The sequence below is a fragment of the Lepidochelys olivacea genome (genome assembly GCF_965140295.1).
Source record: "Lepidochelys olivacea isolate rLepOli2 genome assembly, chromosome: 12".
In the NCBI taxonomy this organism is placed as follows: domain Eukaryota; kingdom Metazoa; phylum Chordata; order Testudines; family Cheloniidae; genus Lepidochelys; species Lepidochelys olivacea.
The window spans coordinates 7,502,430-7,520,892 of NC_140422.1; the positions used below are offsets into that span (position 1 = coordinate 7,502,430).

The following is an 18,463-nucleotide window of genomic DNA, read 5'->3' on the forward strand; positions in this document are numbered from 1 at the left end:
ACTTGGGGTCATTGGTTTAGGCAGGCTGGGATTTTTGTATTTGAACCACTTACCCAGCTCTATCTCCAATTGTTCTTAAAGAATAATAAAACAATAAATCCCCCTGCATTTAATGTTTAATAACAATTAGAATACCAAGCACTTTTCATCCATAGATCTCAAAGTGTTTTACAAAGGAGGTCAGACTCATCATCATTAATATGACTTGTGTGCAATCTTTCAGCTGAGGGCCTCAGTCAACCCGTGGACATTTAAATACATTTCTAAGAACAGAAAGATTGGATTAAATGACAAGAATAGCAGACTGAACTGGGAACTGATTTCAACTCCCTTCATGGGCCCTTCTAGGAATTAGCCCTCTCTCGACCCAGAGGCAATTCACATTTGGAATAGTGTAGTCAGGCAGAGGGGCTCAGTGGATGGGGTACAGGACTGGGAGAAAGAAGATCAGTTGTTTTTCTCCCTATAAAGTGGTCATAATCCTTCTGTAAAGTACTCGGGAATCTTTAAAGGCAAAGTGCTACAGGAGAGAAAATGTTATTATATCGTTGTCTCACACCCACCGCTATGATTTATCATCCCCAGTTTACAAATGGGGAAAAAGAGGCACAGGGAAGTAAATGATTTTGCCAAAGTCACTCAGGGAGTTAATTGCCAAGCAGGTGATATAGAACCCAGGAGTCCAGATTCACAGACACACTCACTTCCAGCCGTCTAACTTACAGCAGGGTGGTGCTAGGACACAACTGGGCTAGGGAACCAGCAAAGACACTTGGAATAAAGTGCTGTCTGTTACTGCCATGGACTCCAGTTTTGGCTTCCTGATCCAGGTCGAGCTTGCCATCTGCTGGCCAATCAGTGTCATTTTTGTAACACTGCTGCCCCCTGAATTTAGTGCTGGTGAAACATGCTGGATTAATAGGAATGAACATGGCAGGTCAGACCCATGGTCCACCTAATGTGGTACCCTGTCTCTGATAGTGGCCAGCACCAGCTCCTACAGAGAAAGTAGCAAGAAACTGTGAAGTAGGTCTTTATGCAATAGCCAACTCCTAGGGAAATTTTCTTCATAACCCCTGCAGTTAGAAGGTGGCTTTTGCTCTGATGCAGGAGGGTTTTTCTCCCCTGCGCAAAGCTTGTTTAAAAAAATCCTTACTGTTGTAAATATGGATGCTCTCATTATCCTTATAACTATCCAATCCATTTTTACTCCTACTAAACTCTTGTCCCCTCAGTTATAGATAGTGGCAGGGAATTCCACAGGCTAATTGTATGCTGTGTTAAAGAGTCTTTCTTTTCATCAGGTTAAAATTTGCTGCCATTCAATTTCATGGAACGTCCGTCCCCTAGTTCTTGTATTGTGAGAAAGGGCAGATATAATCCCCAGGCTACCTTCTTTACACATGCCATCCATTCTCCTCTTTATCTTTTAATGCCAGCCATGATGACCACAGTGCTCTGAGAGTCCATCTCCCATCATCACGTGGAGGCGAGGGGAAGAAAGTCGGTGGCTTCCCAGTGCGCACAGCCCTTTCCTGCCACAAGTGCAGGCTCTGCTGGGCTGGTGTCACGGCACGGTGACATTGTGACGCAAACTTTCCCACAACAACATGTGATGTCACAATGGAACATTGTCAAACCATGTCTGCTGGGGCGCTCATTTGGACAGGCTGGGATACTTTTAATTCCTAACCATTTATCCAGCCCTATTTCAAACCATTTTTCAATAGTAATATCCTCTGCCTTTAAGGACTAAGGTGGCTGTTACTTTGCCCATCTGTGCAACCTCTCACAGGAAGATCTCTATTCACCCATAGACTTTTTAAGTATATTTCTTTTACCGTAACTTCATAGTTCTTATTTGAGTAGCATTTTCCTTTTTATGTTCCCTTCTCCTCAGATTTGGTGATCTGCAAAGAAACAAAATATTTACCGGCCTTTGAAACTCCATCATGAGACATTTGCGCTGTTGAGAATATTTTCCAGCTGCACTGTGGGATACAGTATGCACAGGGAAGGAATAAAGCTTTGTTGGAAGAAGTCACTGAGGGTACATTTACACTGCAGCGGGGGGTGTAATTCCCAGCTTGGGTAGGCGAACTTGTGCTAGCGTTGATCGAGTTAATGTACTAACAGCAGTATGGCTGCAGTGGCATGGGCAGCAGGACGGGTTAGCCGTTCTGAGTGCATACCTAGAGTCACAGATAGGCTTATACTTAGCCCATGCCTCCCACCACCCACACCATCGTGGCTACATTGCTATTTTTAGGATGCTAGCGCGATCAAAGCTAATGCACGTATGTCTACCCCAGCTGCAGTGTAGATGTAGCTTGAGTCTCTTTCCAGGATTCAGTTCTCTGGCCCAGCGTTGCCGTAGTGCGGCTGCATGGGAGTTAGGAGGCTAAGGATTGCTCGTTGCAAATGAAAACGTTCAACTACAGAGCGCAGCATGTGATGAAAGGTTGCTTTCCAGCTGGGGCATTTTCAGACTGATCTCTAAGAAAAACAAGGACTCATATTTCGCTTGGTATTTACTGACCTAGGGCTAAATCCATGCTGTCCCCACGCATACACAGAGGCATGAAAAGAGGCAACCAAGCAAGGTGCAAGACGTGTTGCACCCTATTTATGCCCCCACCCCCTAAAGAAAAAATCAACATGGCCAGGATTCAGAATTGCCTTGCAACCTCTACTGTCATTTACTCCCATGCAAAATGCTACCATTCTGGATTAACAGTTTTACATTCCCTTTTCACAGGTGTAAATGACTGCACGGGGTGCAGGGGAATTATGTCCCATTTCTCAGTGGTGGATTTAGAGGTAGTGTGGCCCTGTGCACAACTTCATTTTCAGTCCCCCTCCTCGGGACCCAGCCAAGAAAAAGAACATTCTCTCTGATCTCTCCCCCATTTTTCATTCTTTTTTTCTTCATCCTCCTCCTATATTATAAGTAATGGGAAGAAAATGAAAATAAAGTGAGGCACCTTGATTGGGGCAGATGGTTGGGGTGCAGGAGGGGTTCGGGGGGTGGGCTCTGGGATGAAGTTTGGGTGTGGGGTGCAGGCTCTGGGCTGGGGCAGGGGGTTGGGATGCGGGAGAGGGGTAAGGGGGGTGGCGCTTACCTTGGGCGGGACAGCTCCCAAAGCACAGTTTCCGGCCAATGGGAGCTGCAGAGTCGGTGCTCGGGGTGGGGGCAGCGTGTGGAGACACTCCCCCCAGGGGCCACAGGAACATGCTGGCCACTTCTGGGAGCGAAGTGGTGCAGAGGGAGGGAGGGAGGCAGAGAGGGCAGGGAGCCGCCTTAGCCCTGCTGCTGGCATGTCTCTGCATGCCCCTTGAGGGGAAGGGAACAGCGGATCTCCCCCACCAGGGGCGTGCAGAGACGTGCCAGCAGCCAGCCACTTCTGGGAGCGGTGTGGGGCCACCGGCCACGGCATGCAGGCAGCCTGCCTGCCTAAGCCCTGCTGCACTGCTGGCCAGGACTCGGGGGCAGGTTGTCAGATATTCGTTGGGGATTGGTCCTGCTTTGAGCAGGGGGTTGGACTAGATGACCTCCTGAGGTCCCTTCCAACCCTGATATTCTATGATTCTATGATATTTGTTCTGCATTTTGGGGCCCCCCTGTCACTGGGGGCCCCGTGCCACCGCACAGTTTGTTTAATGGTAAATCCGCTCCTGCCATTTCTGGAGCCAGCAGTCACCAGTGTCCATGGTAGAAATGACTATTATTTGAATCAGAATTCCCTTAAATACTCACAACTCCAAGATCAATTTCTCACCTTGGGACTTTTCTGGACTGGCCAGAAAAATATATCATGATAGTGTCCTTCCTGCAAGCAAAATACAACACACTATTAGGTTAAATGCTAAAGGATTAAACTTCTTATGCAGCAATGCTCAATAGGGGCCTGGGTCTGCTCTCCTTGAAATGGACGGCAAAGCTCCCATTCAATTCAGTGGGGCTGAATCAAGCCTTAGAAACGTGCTGCTCTCAGAGCTCTTAAGCTTGTGAAGCAAAAGGGAATATTGCAGTGGATGTTAATCAAAAGAATCACTGGTCTCAGCAAAGCTGGCTGGAAGCTTAGGCAGACTGCTTCTTGGGGTTCCCCTTCTCTAGATACATCTCTCATGAAAATAGGAGATCATTCCACTGATTGATCCAAAATGCCACAATTTACGGCAGCAATTTGGCCCTTTGTCCAGCCGTGGCATGGAGCAAAATAACACAAATGTTTTCAGAGTAACAGCCGTGTTAGTCTGTATTCGCAAAAAGAAAAGGAGTACTTGTGGCACCTTAGAGACTAACCAATTTATTTGAGCATAAGCTTTCGTGAGCTACAGCTCACTTCATCGGAACAGTATGCATCCGATGAAGTGAGCTGTAGCTCACGAAAGCTCATGCTCAAATAAATTGGTTAGTCTCTAAGGTGCCACAAGTACTCCTTTACTTTTTACAAATGTTTTCTGCAAGACATGTTATAAGAAGGGTCAGCAGTGATTCAGTCTCACGTGTATTGCGTGGAGAAACTTGGAAAAAAGCAAACTGCGTCCAACATGACTTCATTAGAGCTATACTAGGGATTAATCTGGCTCCTGGAGTTTACACGTGGATGTGAACTAGTTGTAAGATCTGTAATTTAAGTCTCCACTTTACCCAATATCTTGGACATATGATAATATCAAAACCATTGTTCAAAGACATATCAAGTGCACAGCAATGCAAAGTGTTGCTTTTCCAGTTGCTTTTCGCTGGTTTATAACTCATTTGCACAGACAAGGCATCTCACCGTGTAGATATTGCATGTTTTAAAAACAGAGTTTAAATTATGTTACATGTAGCATTCATGCAAAGTTCATGCACTTGGCAACATCCAGGGCACACCTGGAGTGTTGTGTAGGAGCAGTGCACACACGGCTCCTCCCAAGGGCATGAACCTTAAAATCTCGCCCAAATAGCATAAACCATAAAAAGCCTCCCAAAACTGGGCTCAAGGCCCAAAAACAAAAAATACAATAAATAAAAATTAGTAAATAAAAATATTATACAAAGCCAATATATTCCTTTTATCTATTAAAATATGTAATGCGCGGGAGGAGAGAGAGAAATAAAGGAGAGGGTGGAAAAGCTGACAGGCGGACCAGCCCATCGGCAGACCAGCCTACTTGCTTGCTTAAAGCTTGTCCTGTCTTGTATTTAAACCGCAACAGTTACATATACATTTTACATTGAAAAATCAATGTGTGAAATGAACATGTAAAAATCAATGCCTTAATAATTCCATATTGTATAATGTAACTGAATCAAACTCCATGTTTCAACTTGTCAATAAGAGGAGAGACTGGAACTCAATTTGCACCAATCTTTATTAAGGAGCAATTCTACTGAAAAGAGAAGTCAATTTTTAAAGTCAACAGTTAGAGAAATAAAGTGTATATTTCCATAGCATATATTACCAATACCTTATATGTAGTTCAGTAACATTTGGACAAGTAGTGGCTTCCTTCGCCAAAGTAAGAACAGACTTCACCGAAATATCATTATGGCTTAAACTGTGGATAATAGAGCATCACAATATCAGCTGCTTGTATTTGATAGTAAGTCTCTTTTATTTAATACACAATCACTGCTTCTCAACACAAACACACACACACATGCACCCACGCACATCTAATGGATTTGTTGACCATTTAAACTATACTGTTTGTTTTCAGCCAACAGACATTTCTGTCTGTTTGCAATTGTCATAAATATAAAGGGAAGGGTAAACACCTTTAAATCCCTCCTGGCCAGAGGAAAACCCCTTTCACCTGTAAAGGGTTAAGAACCTAGGATAACCTCACTGGCACCTGACCAAAATGACCAATGAGGAGACAAGAGACTTTCAAAGCTGGAGGGGAGGAGAGAAACAAAGGCTCTCTCTGTCTGTGTGTTGCCTTTGCCAGGACCAGAGCAGGAATGCAGGTCAGAACTCCTGTAAAGGGTTAATAAGCAATCTCGTTAGATAAGCTGTGCTGAATGGAATGTATATTCCTGTTTTTGTGTCTTTTTGTAACTTAAGGTTTTGCCGAGAGGGATTCTCTATGTTTTGAATCTGATTACCCTGAATCTGATTAAACCTCCTGATTTTACAGAGGTGATTCTTTTACTTTTTCTTCAATTAAAATTCTTCTTTTAAGAACCTGATTGCTTTTTCATTGTTCTTAAGATCCAAGGGTTTGGGTCTGTGTTCACCTATGCAAATTGGTAAGGATTTTTATCAAGCCTTCCCCAGGAAAGGGGGTGTAGGGTTTGAGAGGATTTTTTGGGGGAAAGACATTTCCAAGCGGGCTCTTTCCCTGTTATATATTTGTTAGACGCTTGGTGGTGGCAGCAATAAAGTCCAAGGGCAAAAGGTAAAATAGTTTGTACCTTGGGGAAGTTTTAACCTAAGCTGGTAAAAATAAGCTTAGGGGGTTTTTCATGCAGGTCCCCACATCTGTACCCTAGAGTTCAGAATGGGGAAGGCACCGTGACAGCAATTCAATTCTATTTTATGGACTCTTTCAAATGCAACTGCTGCCCCTTAGTTCAGAATCAGGGACACTTGATAGATCTATAGGATAGTAAAATAGTTATGCACCATTTTCTGCTAAACAAAACACTTATTAATAATGTAGGTGATACAGCTGCAATATCATAGGAATTTATGATAAAATATTTAATACATACAGTACATTTTTCATAGTCTGCTGCAGCAAAATAACAGATGTAAGTACAGCACTTTAAAGTAATACAGTCAAGATAAAAAGCTTATGCTTAAAAAAATCTAACCTGTAACTAGTAAACCTAACTAGTAAAACTCAAAGGATTTTTTTAAAATATCATTTACTTTATTTATGCTGCTTATTTAAGTTTTGGACTTCACTCAACTTAGAACATAAGACCCTGATCTTGCAAACACTTTTGCATGGGCATAAAATGACTCCAACTGACATCAGTGGAATTGCTCATGAGTAAAGTTATGCACATGTGTAAGAGTTTGAAGGAACAGGCCCTAAAATTAGCTTGGTCTATTTGATAATTTTCACTCTCTTCTTTTTTCAGTTGAAAACTTGTTTCACTGAAGGCACTTGTGCATTATGAGGCCAATGCTGTTGTATCAGGGTTTCCACTTTCCAGACTGGCAGAGGCATGTTTGACTCCGATCCTTCTTCCCCCTCACCATGTTTGCATACACAAGTACATCCCAAGAAAACATTTTTATTCATATTAGGTTTAGTAAAATCTTGAGGCTGGGGATTATTTTCTTTTTTAATGAAATCTAATTGTACATAGCTTCCTAGATATTAAAACCAGGAGGGACTATCAGATTATTCCCATCAAGTTTCATCCTGTTACTCCCATTCTGAGCCCAGTAGCTTGTGTTTGACTAAAGCAGATCTTCTTGGAAGGCAACCAGTTTTGATCTAGAGACTTCAAAACTCCTCTTGAATTCACTGTTTCCTTTGGTAGCTTGTTCTAATGGTTAATGGAAGGGGCCTCAGGCATTGACTGTGTCTCGGCCTTTCCTGTTCCCCAGTGGCACACAACAGTTTAGTCTCCTGAGAACTAAAATGCTTTGCTTTAATTGAAGTCATTGGGCTCCTTGATGTAGGGGTATTTGGGTGGAATTTGAAGATCTGTGGTCCAATCTTTTCAGTGATGTGGGCCAGAGGCTGGTTTGAGGCACTTCCGCAGGCCACACCCAGGAATATGTGCTCTACAAAATGGCGTGCTCCATGTGGTGTGACCTCGAACGTATTGTAATGGTAAAGTCCCACTGTGCAGAGAACACCATTTTGCAGAGCAGGTCTGCTACAAGTGAGGGCAGACACAGTTGGGGGCTGGACAAAATCATCCCAAGGGCTGCAAGTTGGACTGCCCACCTCCCTGTGAAAAATTTGTGCCCCTGACTGACCCCAGGGACTGCCAGCATTACTTCCTGACCTCATGTTGACCCTAAACTACTTGACCCTTTGACGGGATGATTTGCTTCTTCAGAGATGATATTTGCAATGGGCTTACGTCATTAAATCTCTTACTTACTCAATCATCTTTAACTTTTCCACTCTGGAAAGCATTTCAATCATCTTCCCCATGTCTTGGTCCTTCAGTCGATTGTCTTGCAAGCTGCAAATCAGTTTGCCTGGTTAATATCCCCCATGAATAATTCTCAGCTGATTTTAAAAGCATCGCTCGCCCCCAATAACGCGGGTCACTTACTCTATTTCTTCCAGCTGAAGGCAGTTTGGAAAGACTTGTGCCAGGCCAGTTAGCCCCAGGGCAGTCATACTACCACCAGTTAACCTGAAAAAACACAAAGCAGATCGAAAATGTCGGATCAATACAAATCTGCCGGACCCGTGGCAGAAACAGTGTCTGGGATGTCCCTGGGTTCCACATCCAACAGGTGACCAGGAGGAAGATGCAGGGGCGTGTGGCCTGATTCTGCTCTCAGGCAATGGAAGTTATGCCCCTGGGGACAACTCCAGCACCATCACTTTGCTACGCATCCATCGCAGCTTGCAGGAATTTGAGTCCCTGACATTCAATTTCCCTGCTTTTCAGGCTCTTAGCATGCAGGGGAAAGCTGCAGGAAGTAGAGAGGAAAATACATCCCAAACTGCTTCCAAACAAAAGCTCCACAGAGCCAAAATGGAGCTCTTCATCTTTCCCACCCTAAACCCTGTCCACTCCCTTCTTTCTCCAGCACCATGGACAGCAGCCTGAGTGTCACTCAGCCCCATAACTAAGGCTAAGATTTAGTCACAGGTATTTTTGGTAAAAGTCATGGACAGGTCACTGGCAATAAATAAAGATTCATGGCCTGTGACCTATCCATGACTTTTACCAAAAATACCCCTGATTAAATCTCTATTTCTGGGGAGCTGCTGCTCCGGGTGGCCCCCCTTCAGTGCTGAGGGTTGACTGCCCCCGGCTGCTGTTCCCTGGGGAATCACTCTCCAGACAGCTTCCAGGCACCTCTGGGGATGCTGCTCCGGCCACCTCGGGACCGCTGTTGCTTGGGCGGTCCCCAGGGCGCCCCAGGACCGCTGCTTGAACACTCCCTGGAGCCAGCCGCACCGGCGGCTGCTCACGCAATCCCCAGAGCCAGCTGCCCGGGGCCTCCCGAGTAGTGGCCAGTGTGGCTGGCCCTAGGGACCGGCCGAGCAGCTGGCCCCGGATTGCGCCAACAGCAGCCGGTGCGGCTGGCCACGGGGTGCCTGTGCAGTCAGCCACACCAGCCGCGGCGGAAGCCACGGAGGTTGTGGAAAGCCACGGAATCTGTGGGAGAATCACAGCCTTCCCTGTAACGCACGCATGGGGTCTTCTACTTGGCCCTCTCCCTCGGCCTTCAGGCCCAGCCATCTCGAAGGGCCTGTCTACACTTACAGCGCTCGGGTACACACAGGCAGCGGGTATAAGAGGCCAGGGGAGGCTAAGTTGCCCCAATCAGCCTGCCTGCCACCTTCGGCGCATGCTGCCGCCGAAAGGGTGGGCGCCCTGGCTGTGGCCCCACCCGTGCTCTGCCCCGAGGCCCTGGTCCCACTCGTCCTCTTTCTTCCAGGCCCTGCCTCGTCCTGTCCCCACTCCGCCTGCATGGGTGGAGGTGAAGAGGCATGTGCGAGCAGCTGGCTGGCCGACGGGCGGGTGAGTGGCCGGCCAGCTGGCTCAGCTGGCTGACCGGCAGGTGGGTTGTGGGGGCCTGAGGGAGGCAGCAAATTAGCACAAGCGGCAGGCAGGGGGTCCTCGCGGATGGGGCGAAGAGGCACAAATGGCTGGGGGGGGGGCCTCGCAGGGCCGGGGACGGAGCCTGGGCGGAGCTTTCGGGGAGGAGGCTGAGGAAGGGCGGGCCTCAGGGCGGGGCCACCGTCCGGGGGCTCACAGCCTCCCCACATGGAGGAGTCATGCACCGCCGATGCTGGTTCCCCTGCACCGCTGCAGCGCGTGTGGTGAAGACGCTCTGTGCCGATGGGAGAAAGCTCCATCGAGTTAGAAAAACCAGCCCCGCGAGCGGCAGAAGCTACATTGGCGGGAGAAGTTCTCCCGCCAACACTATGCACACTACGCTTATGTCAGCGTGACTTAAGTCGCTTGGGGGGGGGTGGAATAGTCACACCCCTGAGCAACGTAAGTTGTGGTGACATAAGCGGTAGTGCAGACATAGCCTAAATCTCACCACTTCTTCCTGCATGACATCTCTAAGATCCCATCCTTCCTCTCCATCCACTCAGCTAAAACTCTCGTCCAGGCCCTCGTCATCTCACATACACTCTTTGGGGCAAGGGCTAGCTCTTTGTTCTGTATTTGTACAGTGCCTAGCACAATGGAGCCCTGATCCAGGTGCTACCAGAATGCAAATGTAGCACTCCTTGCAGGCAAAGCATGGCTCTGCAGCGCCTTGCCTCAGTTTCCCTTCTCACAGGTCCCCTCAAGAACTTCACACAATTCAAAAGGTAAAAACCAAATTCCTTTGCTGGGGTTCTACTTTATTAAGTCTAAATAAACTTGAAATAAAATCTGCCCCTCTGATTCAGATGGTAGCCCAGACCTCAGCTCAGGGAGCTAAGGGAAAGAATGACAGAGTTCCGAGAAGGATTCCTGAAGCAAGTGACTGCGGAAGAAGCTGCTGGAGATGTTGCTGAGAGCCCAGTCGTAAAAAATGGGGAACTTGATGGAATAATTAAAACGTGTAAAAGGGAAGTCAACTGTATTACTTATTGTAAACTTTAGTGCCCGGGTTTGCCCGTTGTGCAATCCTGTCAGGAAAGAACGAGGTTGCATTCACACTGATTTCTTTTACTGTATGTGATCAAGTGAAGGAGTAAGGCTAATGTTTGCAATTAAGCATGCTTATGCGGTCAAGTTAGTGCTGAAGAGGCACTGAAACCACACAGTGTGTGCATAAGGACACTTGGCCACAGAGTGGAATAATCACAACTGTTCAGCTCAGTCATGCACACCAAGGTCCTACTGTGGTTGTTAAAACAAGGAGAAGAGGCATGGAATATTTATACAGCTGTTCCGGCCTTCTGGAGAACAACGGTTCTTGAAGGGACTTTGCATTGTATAATGGACTGTTAAAACATGTTTAAAGAGCACCAAAGATTACAAAGAGACTTTATATAAATTATATTAACTTTAGACTGGACATTTCAGCAGCTAGCTTGATGTTGATGGAGAAACTGCAAATTAAACAAGCATTAATTGCACACTTGGCCAACGGACGCACCATAAAGGGGTCCACAGAAAGGGTCTTGTGGAGATAAGCTGCTGACAGAGCAGGCCAGCCAGTGTTCAAGGTGTGTCCCAAGATGGGTGTACCAATAGTTATGGCCTAACGTGTCTTACACTAGCTGGTGTGACAAGATGTATTACAGGAAAATCCCAGTCTCAGTTGCAAGAACTCAAAAGCTGATGCCTTGTTCCCTGATGGGATGGTAAGAGAGGATGACTCTCCTTTTGGTTGGATATTTTGAATCTTCAGAAGAAGTCAACATGCCAGAACCTCCAAAAAGAGGAACCAAGTTGGACCAGCCAGGAGAAATAGGATAAAACGACTGGTGTCCTTCAGCACATAATTTCTCAAAAGCTGAAGACACCTGGAAGAGAGAAGACAGTTCCTGGGCCAGCAATCTTGGAGTCCTCCTGGTGATACCAAAGACCTATCTCAGACAGACCACTTTAACGTCTCTTTCTATTTTCCAGCAGTTCAGGTTGCCTGTTAGCACACTGGGAAAAGACTATAGCTGTATCTATCCTTTACTCAATCTGTGTTTGCATGTCAAGTCCTGCTGTGGACAATTACTGAGCTGAAAGCTGTTTTCTGAGCAAAGACCTAGTGATAAGTAACACAGAGACTTTCTTTGGGAGATGTGATGGGGCGTCTGCCCCACAATGGTGGAGAAAGGTTTAAAAACAGTCTTGGGGAGGCTGTGCAGCAGACAACCAACCAGAGAGGGGCTGCAATGAGCAGCCAACCAGGGCAGAGCAGGCCCATATATAAGGAGAGCTGAAGGGTAGTGGAGCAGTTCCCTCTTGGGAGCCCAGGAAGAAAGGACTGGGTCCCTGAAAAGCTGAGGAAACTGCCAGCACCCTGGACAGAGCAATGCTGGACAGGGAGCTCCAGCCTGACTGGCTGGAAGACTGAAGCCCTGATAGAGGGGCAGAGAAGGGGCTAGGGCTAGGGGAAGTGGCCCACAGAAAGGGATGGCAGGGGTTGAAGGAGACGCAATGTGTGGCTGTCGCCTAGAGGGTCCCTGGGTTGGGACCTGGAGTAGAGGGTGGGTCCAGGTCTTCCTCGCCCCCGCTTGCCACTGAGGGAAGTGGCCAGTGAAGGGCTGCAGTTTGCCACTGGGGCAAGTGGCTAGAAGCTTGGGCTGCAGTCGGCCACAGAGGTGAGTGGCTGGACAGAGGACTGCTGCCCCCCAGGAAGGAAAAGAGAATAGAATGGGGCTTGGCTGGAGGCCTGTGTCCTGAAGAGGACGCCACAGTCCTTGGGGTGCTGCGGGTCTGGAGCAGAAGTCACGGTGGCGAGACACCACCAGAGGAAGGTGCCCTGCAAAAAGACAGAGCTAATTCCCAGAACAACCAGCAGGAGGCACCATAGTGGTGAGTCCCGCCCTGTTACATGAGACAACCCAAATCAGTCAATTGGTCGCTTCCTGAAATTGAGTACCTAATTAGTAAGGAAGTATACATGCTTGTGTGTGTGTTGTCACAGAATTACAGCATGTGTCTTTGTTTTGGACCAGGTTCCAACCAAGACTGTTGTAATGTAGCTTTAAAACTGAACAAGTTACTGTTGTTAACAAAGATTTCAGAACTGCACGTCTACCATATACCATAGTTAATGGTAGACTGCCTTTGAAGTTCTAGGTGTATACAGACATAAAATGAGATCAGGGTTGACCTCTGTTGCATAGACGCTTGGTATGACAATGGAAGGGGGTTTTCCATCACATAATAAATCCATCCCCTTGAGAGAAGGTAGCTAAGTTGATGGAAGAATTCTTTTGTCAACCTAACAGAGTCTACACTGAGGCTAAGGTCAGCTTGACTATGTCTCTTGGGGGTGTGAATTTTTCACACTTCTGAGTGATGTAGCTATGTCAACCTAAATTTTAGGTGTAGACCTAAGTGTGCAAACTTCTTGTACTGGACTCAGTCTATCAAAAATGTAGGGGTTTATTTTAGGTAGTTAGGAGTGTTAGGCAGATCTTGGGGCTAAAATAATTCATTGATAAATAGGTAACAAGGATTTGACTACTACAGGTCCATGGAGACAATGCACCATGTAATCAGTGATACACGTGAGATATATTGATCATATTTTTGTCCTCTGGACAGACGGCTTAAACTGTCATATAGATTTCCACCACAACTCCAACAACTGCTACCCATCCATTAAACGCTCTCTGGAACACGCTCACATTAGCATCAACCTCTTGGACACCACAGTCAGCTTCAACAGTGGAACCCGACAGACAACCCTAGACAAGTAACCCACGGATCACCACACCTACCTCCATTGACCATCCTTCCTATGCTGTACAGATATTAGGGTTGGTCAAAAATTTTCCATAGAAGCATGGTTTTAGGGAGGGGGTTGGGAGGGGGGGTTGGACAAATAATTGGATTTTCAACTTAACTCATTTTTTTGCAGAAAGTGTCTCTGCTTTCCTCAAAAAAATTGATTTTTTTTTTTTTGAAAACCTGAAAACCAAAAAGCTATCTCCTGGCATTTGATAGCAATGCACAGAAGGTATCCTATACAATCACATTTTTCATGGATTTCTATTTTTGTGCAGCACTATAAAATGCAACAGATTATATTTTAGACCACATCAACCAGAGCAAAAGATTTAAAATACATATGACATAAGATGGTGGTACAAAATCCAAAGGGGAACCCATTCCCTATTCCTATTCAGCACTAGAGCAAAGTAAGATGGGTTGACCCTAATATTAAATGCTTACTCTAGTTTCTTCAGACTCTTGATCTTCGGTAAGCTTTTGGAAAGAGCAGCTGCAAATTCATCACCATATTTCCTGCTCCTAAAGCTAAAACAATAAAAAAAGTGGGCTAAAACATGATAGAAAAAAAATAAAGAGTTCTGTTTTGTTCTAACATTATCTATGATCCAGTCACCTTATTGCATCATTTTTATTTCTAAACATATTAGTTCTTTAAATACAATTTCAACATAATCAAATGTACAAAGGGGGAAAGACTTTATTGACTTGCTTACTAAGACACTTCATGCAGTAGCTGTTACTAAACTGTGGAGACAGTATGACTGAGCATTCTGCTAGCCCTATGATAAAGATAAGTAATTCCTTATTTAAGGACATTTTCAGCTCACGGTTATATCAGTGAGCAGTGAAAATCTGACTCTTAAGAACTGGAAACAACTAATGGTTCCTGTGTGTAAAGCTATTGAAGTCAATGGAGTTAGACCAGGGATGAATTTTGTCTGAATGCTTTAAAGCGGTTATTGGAGAAACATACCTTTACACTATGGTAAATTAGTAGCACACATTGACCTGGAATGCACGCAATCTTCAAAGTGAACTGAGCACTCATAAAAGGTATCAAATTGACGGCTCTGGAGTTTGAAGTGCCTACTTTGCCCCCCTAGCTCCCGACCTGGAGGCTGTCAAGTACCAGCTTTAGAGATGTGATGGTAGTTCACTCTTAATCTTTGAGCTCTCCGCTGAACCGGCCCACTGCAATGGGGCACCTGTCCAGTAGAAACTGGACTGAGATAATAGACTCATTTCGTCTACAATATCTAATGGCAATCAGATGGGCAGCAAATTTGAGTAGCTATCAGTGCTGGCTGGCTGTGACCCAGCAACCCAGAGGTGAAATGCTTGGGACTTCATGGCTAGATATCTGAGCCCTTCGATGCTAGGTAATTTAGATACCCATTTCCCATTAATTTTAATGGTAAATGGGCATAGAAATCCCTTCAAAAATCTCAATCTAAATGCACATGTCTTTCATGCATTACTTACCTCAGGTGCTCTATATTTTTACAGCTGGCTAGAACCTCCAAACAATCTAATTCCATGGGGCAGCCTGCAAAATCCAAGTGAGTCAAATCCCGGCCACAGTTAATGATGAAAACCAAAGCTGAAACATCTAGAGGTGTCAATCTAAAGTTTCTAAATTCATATTTGAAATTTAACTGGCTCCCGACATGCTTGGCTAATTCAAGGTCTTGTGTTTCATAGGCGCAATGGCACAGCTCAATTATCTTAGGCCCCGTTAGATGGGTAGCTGCCAGCTTCTTCAATGACTGTAAGATAGCGGCTTGCTTGTCCCGCACCCACGCCTGATTTCGTTCAGCCAGCAGGGTAAGGAACGTCCTACACTCTTTCGACGAGAGGCCTGAGAGAAAGGTGTGAAAATTCTCCATGAATTCGGTCCTGGCTTCATTTTTTAAAGTCCACTTTGACTTCAGAGAGAACTTTTTCTTCAGGTAGTTTCCGTCAACTGCGTTATTTATCATCAGGTTCAGAGCGGCAAAGAATTCTTGAAGACTCAAGTGCACAAAGGCATGGCCGGCCTCTGGGAGGCTGTCACTCCTCTTGACCTCAAAGACAGTCAGCAACCCATGTAGGGAAGCAAACTCTTTAACATGCTCTGGGATATCATCGACATAAAACACAAGCTTCTTCTCTTCCAGGCCTTTCAGTGCAAGGTCACACAGGCCCAAAATGGCTGTCCTGTGGTTATTCAGCTGCGTGTCTTCACTCACAGTGCTCTCTGTCTGCTGCTTACTTATAAAGATGAGGAGCATTTTGATATAAAATTGGGTCATGGTCTGAGGAAGCTCCACCTTTGACAAACGCTTCCTCAGCAAATATTCCAAACAGACGCAGACGATGCAGCACAAGGCAGGGATCAAGCACATGCTCAGAAGCTTGCTGTTGTTTTTCAGGTGAGCAATGGCCTGCTCTTTGAAGGAATGTTGGTGGAAGTAGTGGCTGACATACTCTTCAACCTTCTCGCGGTCAAATCCCCAAATTTCTGCCAGCAGATCTGCTCTGTTTAACAGAAAGTCAGGTAATTTCTTAGGCCGACTGGTGACCAGCACTGTGCACCCAGGGAGAAGTTTTCCAAAGCAGAAATTGGCAAACAGCTCTGATATGGACATAGGCCTGTGGAGGGCAGGGCTTAAACAAGGTGAGGATGGCTGGCTTATGTTCCCCACAAATTCATCCAGCCCATCAAAGATGAACAACACGCGCTGGGCGTTCTCCAGGAGGTGCTGAAATACTGCATCAGGGCAATCTTCTGGCTGAAGGAGCAAGTCAAACAAAAGCTCCTTTAAAGTCAGCTTTCTGCTGATCAGATTCAGCTGCCTAAACTCAAAGAGAAAAGTAAACAGAAATTGATGCAAGGCTCCTTCTGCCCACTTCTGGCAAAGCCTATGCATCAGCATGGTCTTTCCCATCCCCGGTTTCCCAAACAAAAGGATAACCTTGGTGGTACCCAAGCTAACGACACTTTCAAACAGGTCTGAGACTTTCACAGCCGTGTCCACACATTCCTCTGCTTCCTGCATGCCTGCCAAGTCCTCTCTGGGTTTATCTGCTCTCTCCTTTAGTCGGGAAGCTTTACTCTGCCGGATGACTACGTTGACGAAGGCTTGGCTGAAAGCTGGTGTCTGTACTTGTCCCAGGACAGCTGCTCCTGCTGCTCTCTCATTTCCATACCTTTGGCACATTGAAGTAATGATGAGATGCCGGTACCTTTCAGCTGAATCTGAGAGACACAGAATGACAGAGAGAGTGTGTGTGAGAGTGGTAATGGGAAACAGCTATATCAGCTTCATGAAAAGTGATCTTCACCGTACTAAACACAGTGAGACCGTGGAGCTGTGCTTGTTCATATAGGATCTGACCTGTTGCTTAACCACTGAAATAGATCCTGATTTGCATTGGGAGGTTCATGGTATCAAGTACTTCTCCCCCCGCCCGGCAGATCTATTTGCAAAGTCCATGTGATTCTTTACCTATGTAATTTTTTAAAAAACTCCATGCTTAAACTTGCATTTAAAACAATAAATCCATACCAGCAGCCCTGCAATCGCAAAGCAGTATATCCAGCCCAGCAACCGTACACCAAGTAATTAGTAAACAAAGCAGCACTTTTGTGCGACCTTGCAATAACAAACCACAGGCATGCACAATTACATAGCGTTATTTGCCAAAGTAGCGTGTCTTCTATCCTCTACCTCATGGACCTGGTTTTATGGATTCACACTTCTCCCTCACCCAGTATGGGGAGTAAGACAAGCTCACAGCTCAAACAGAAGTTATGGGCTTGATGCAGAAATTACTGGATGAGGCTCTCTGCCCTGTGTTGTGCAGGAGGTCAGACTAGATGATCATAAAGGTTCCATCTGGCCTTAAAATCTATGGATCTATAAAACTAGCCAAGGGTTAGAAAATGTCCCCATTAGGACCCCAGTGGCTGTTTCAGAAATACACAAAATAGCCTTGTCGTCTTCTGAGCAATCTCATCAATTCTCTGTATGGAACTCAGCCCAGTAACACACTGATGAACTCTGAGGAAAGGTGTTCTCTGTTGAGATCCCTCCCAGAGACACTAGACTATTTTTATTTCAAACAAGATCCTAGGGTGTTTTGTTAGGCTGCCAAGAACGCAGGAGATAAAGGGCAATGACTACAACCTAACAGGTGTTCACTCCCTCAGGAGAGCAGAGTCCCTTACAGATGGCATCTGCATGTATTTCTCTTTTTTATTATAGATATTGTATGTAGTGATGCCAATAGTTAAGGTTGCCTGACATTTCCCATTATAAGACCCTATTTTCAGTTTCTTCTAACTTTGCCAAACTTTAGGCTGAAATTTCCCATGCTGGGTGTCTGCCTCAGGATGAATCTTTTGAAAAAATGTCAGCTAAAATGGCTCAACCATTTCTGTTTTAAAAAAATCCTTATAACCACATCACTGAGCAGCTGTAGTATAGCCATGCTTTGAAGCAGGGGGACTTGACATTTGACTTTTAGGTGGCCTTTTGCTGTGCCTGTGGAAAATTTGCCCAAATGTGGCCAAGTTATTAGCCTCTGAAAAAATCTCAGTTCCCACATGCTTAGTAGGACTTTGTTAGCGTTTGGCAGCTAAATTCTCTGAAGGTTACATCTGCACTGAGATGCTCCATCCCCTCACAGCTCCTATCTGTGATCAGCCTGCACATGCGCCATCCGCACAGAGCAACTGAGCATGCTCCAGCCAAGGCTGCAAGGGATGAGCTGGACTTCCTGTGACATTGCTCCTCCTGGTAGCTGATGTAGCGGCAGGCGCTGGAATTGAGAGCAGGGAGACTCTGCCTCTCCTGTGTTCTCAGAGCTACCCTTGCTCGTGCCCAGGTAGCATGGAGGAAAAGGAAGACACAACCTGGCTCA

At 45.8% G+C, this 18,463-nt stretch overlaps 1 protein-coding gene across 1 annotated transcript in view; it reads right to left on the bottom strand.

Moving 5' to 3' along the window:
* The window catches only part of NLRC5 (NLR family CARD domain containing 5), a gene marked incomplete at its 5' end in the record, with an annotated part of 76,402 nt that overhangs the window by 47,165 nt on the left and 10,774 nt on the right, over positions 1 to 18,463 (bottom strand). The window contains 7 exons of the mRNA XM_084645001.1: positions 1,842 to 1,910; positions 3,780 to 3,830; positions 5,461 to 5,550; positions 8,066 to 8,149; positions 8,243 to 8,326; positions 14,000 to 14,083; positions 15,041 to 16,796. Of these exons, the coding sequence (XP_084501127.1) occupies positions 1,842 to 1,910; positions 3,780 to 3,830; positions 5,461 to 5,550; positions 8,066 to 8,149; positions 8,243 to 8,326; positions 14,000 to 14,083; positions 15,041 to 16,796 (2,218 nt within the window). The remainder of the gene's footprint in view (positions 1 to 1,841; positions 1,911 to 3,779; positions 3,831 to 5,460; positions 5,551 to 8,065; positions 8,150 to 8,242; positions 8,327 to 13,999; positions 14,084 to 15,040; positions 16,797 to 18,463) is intronic.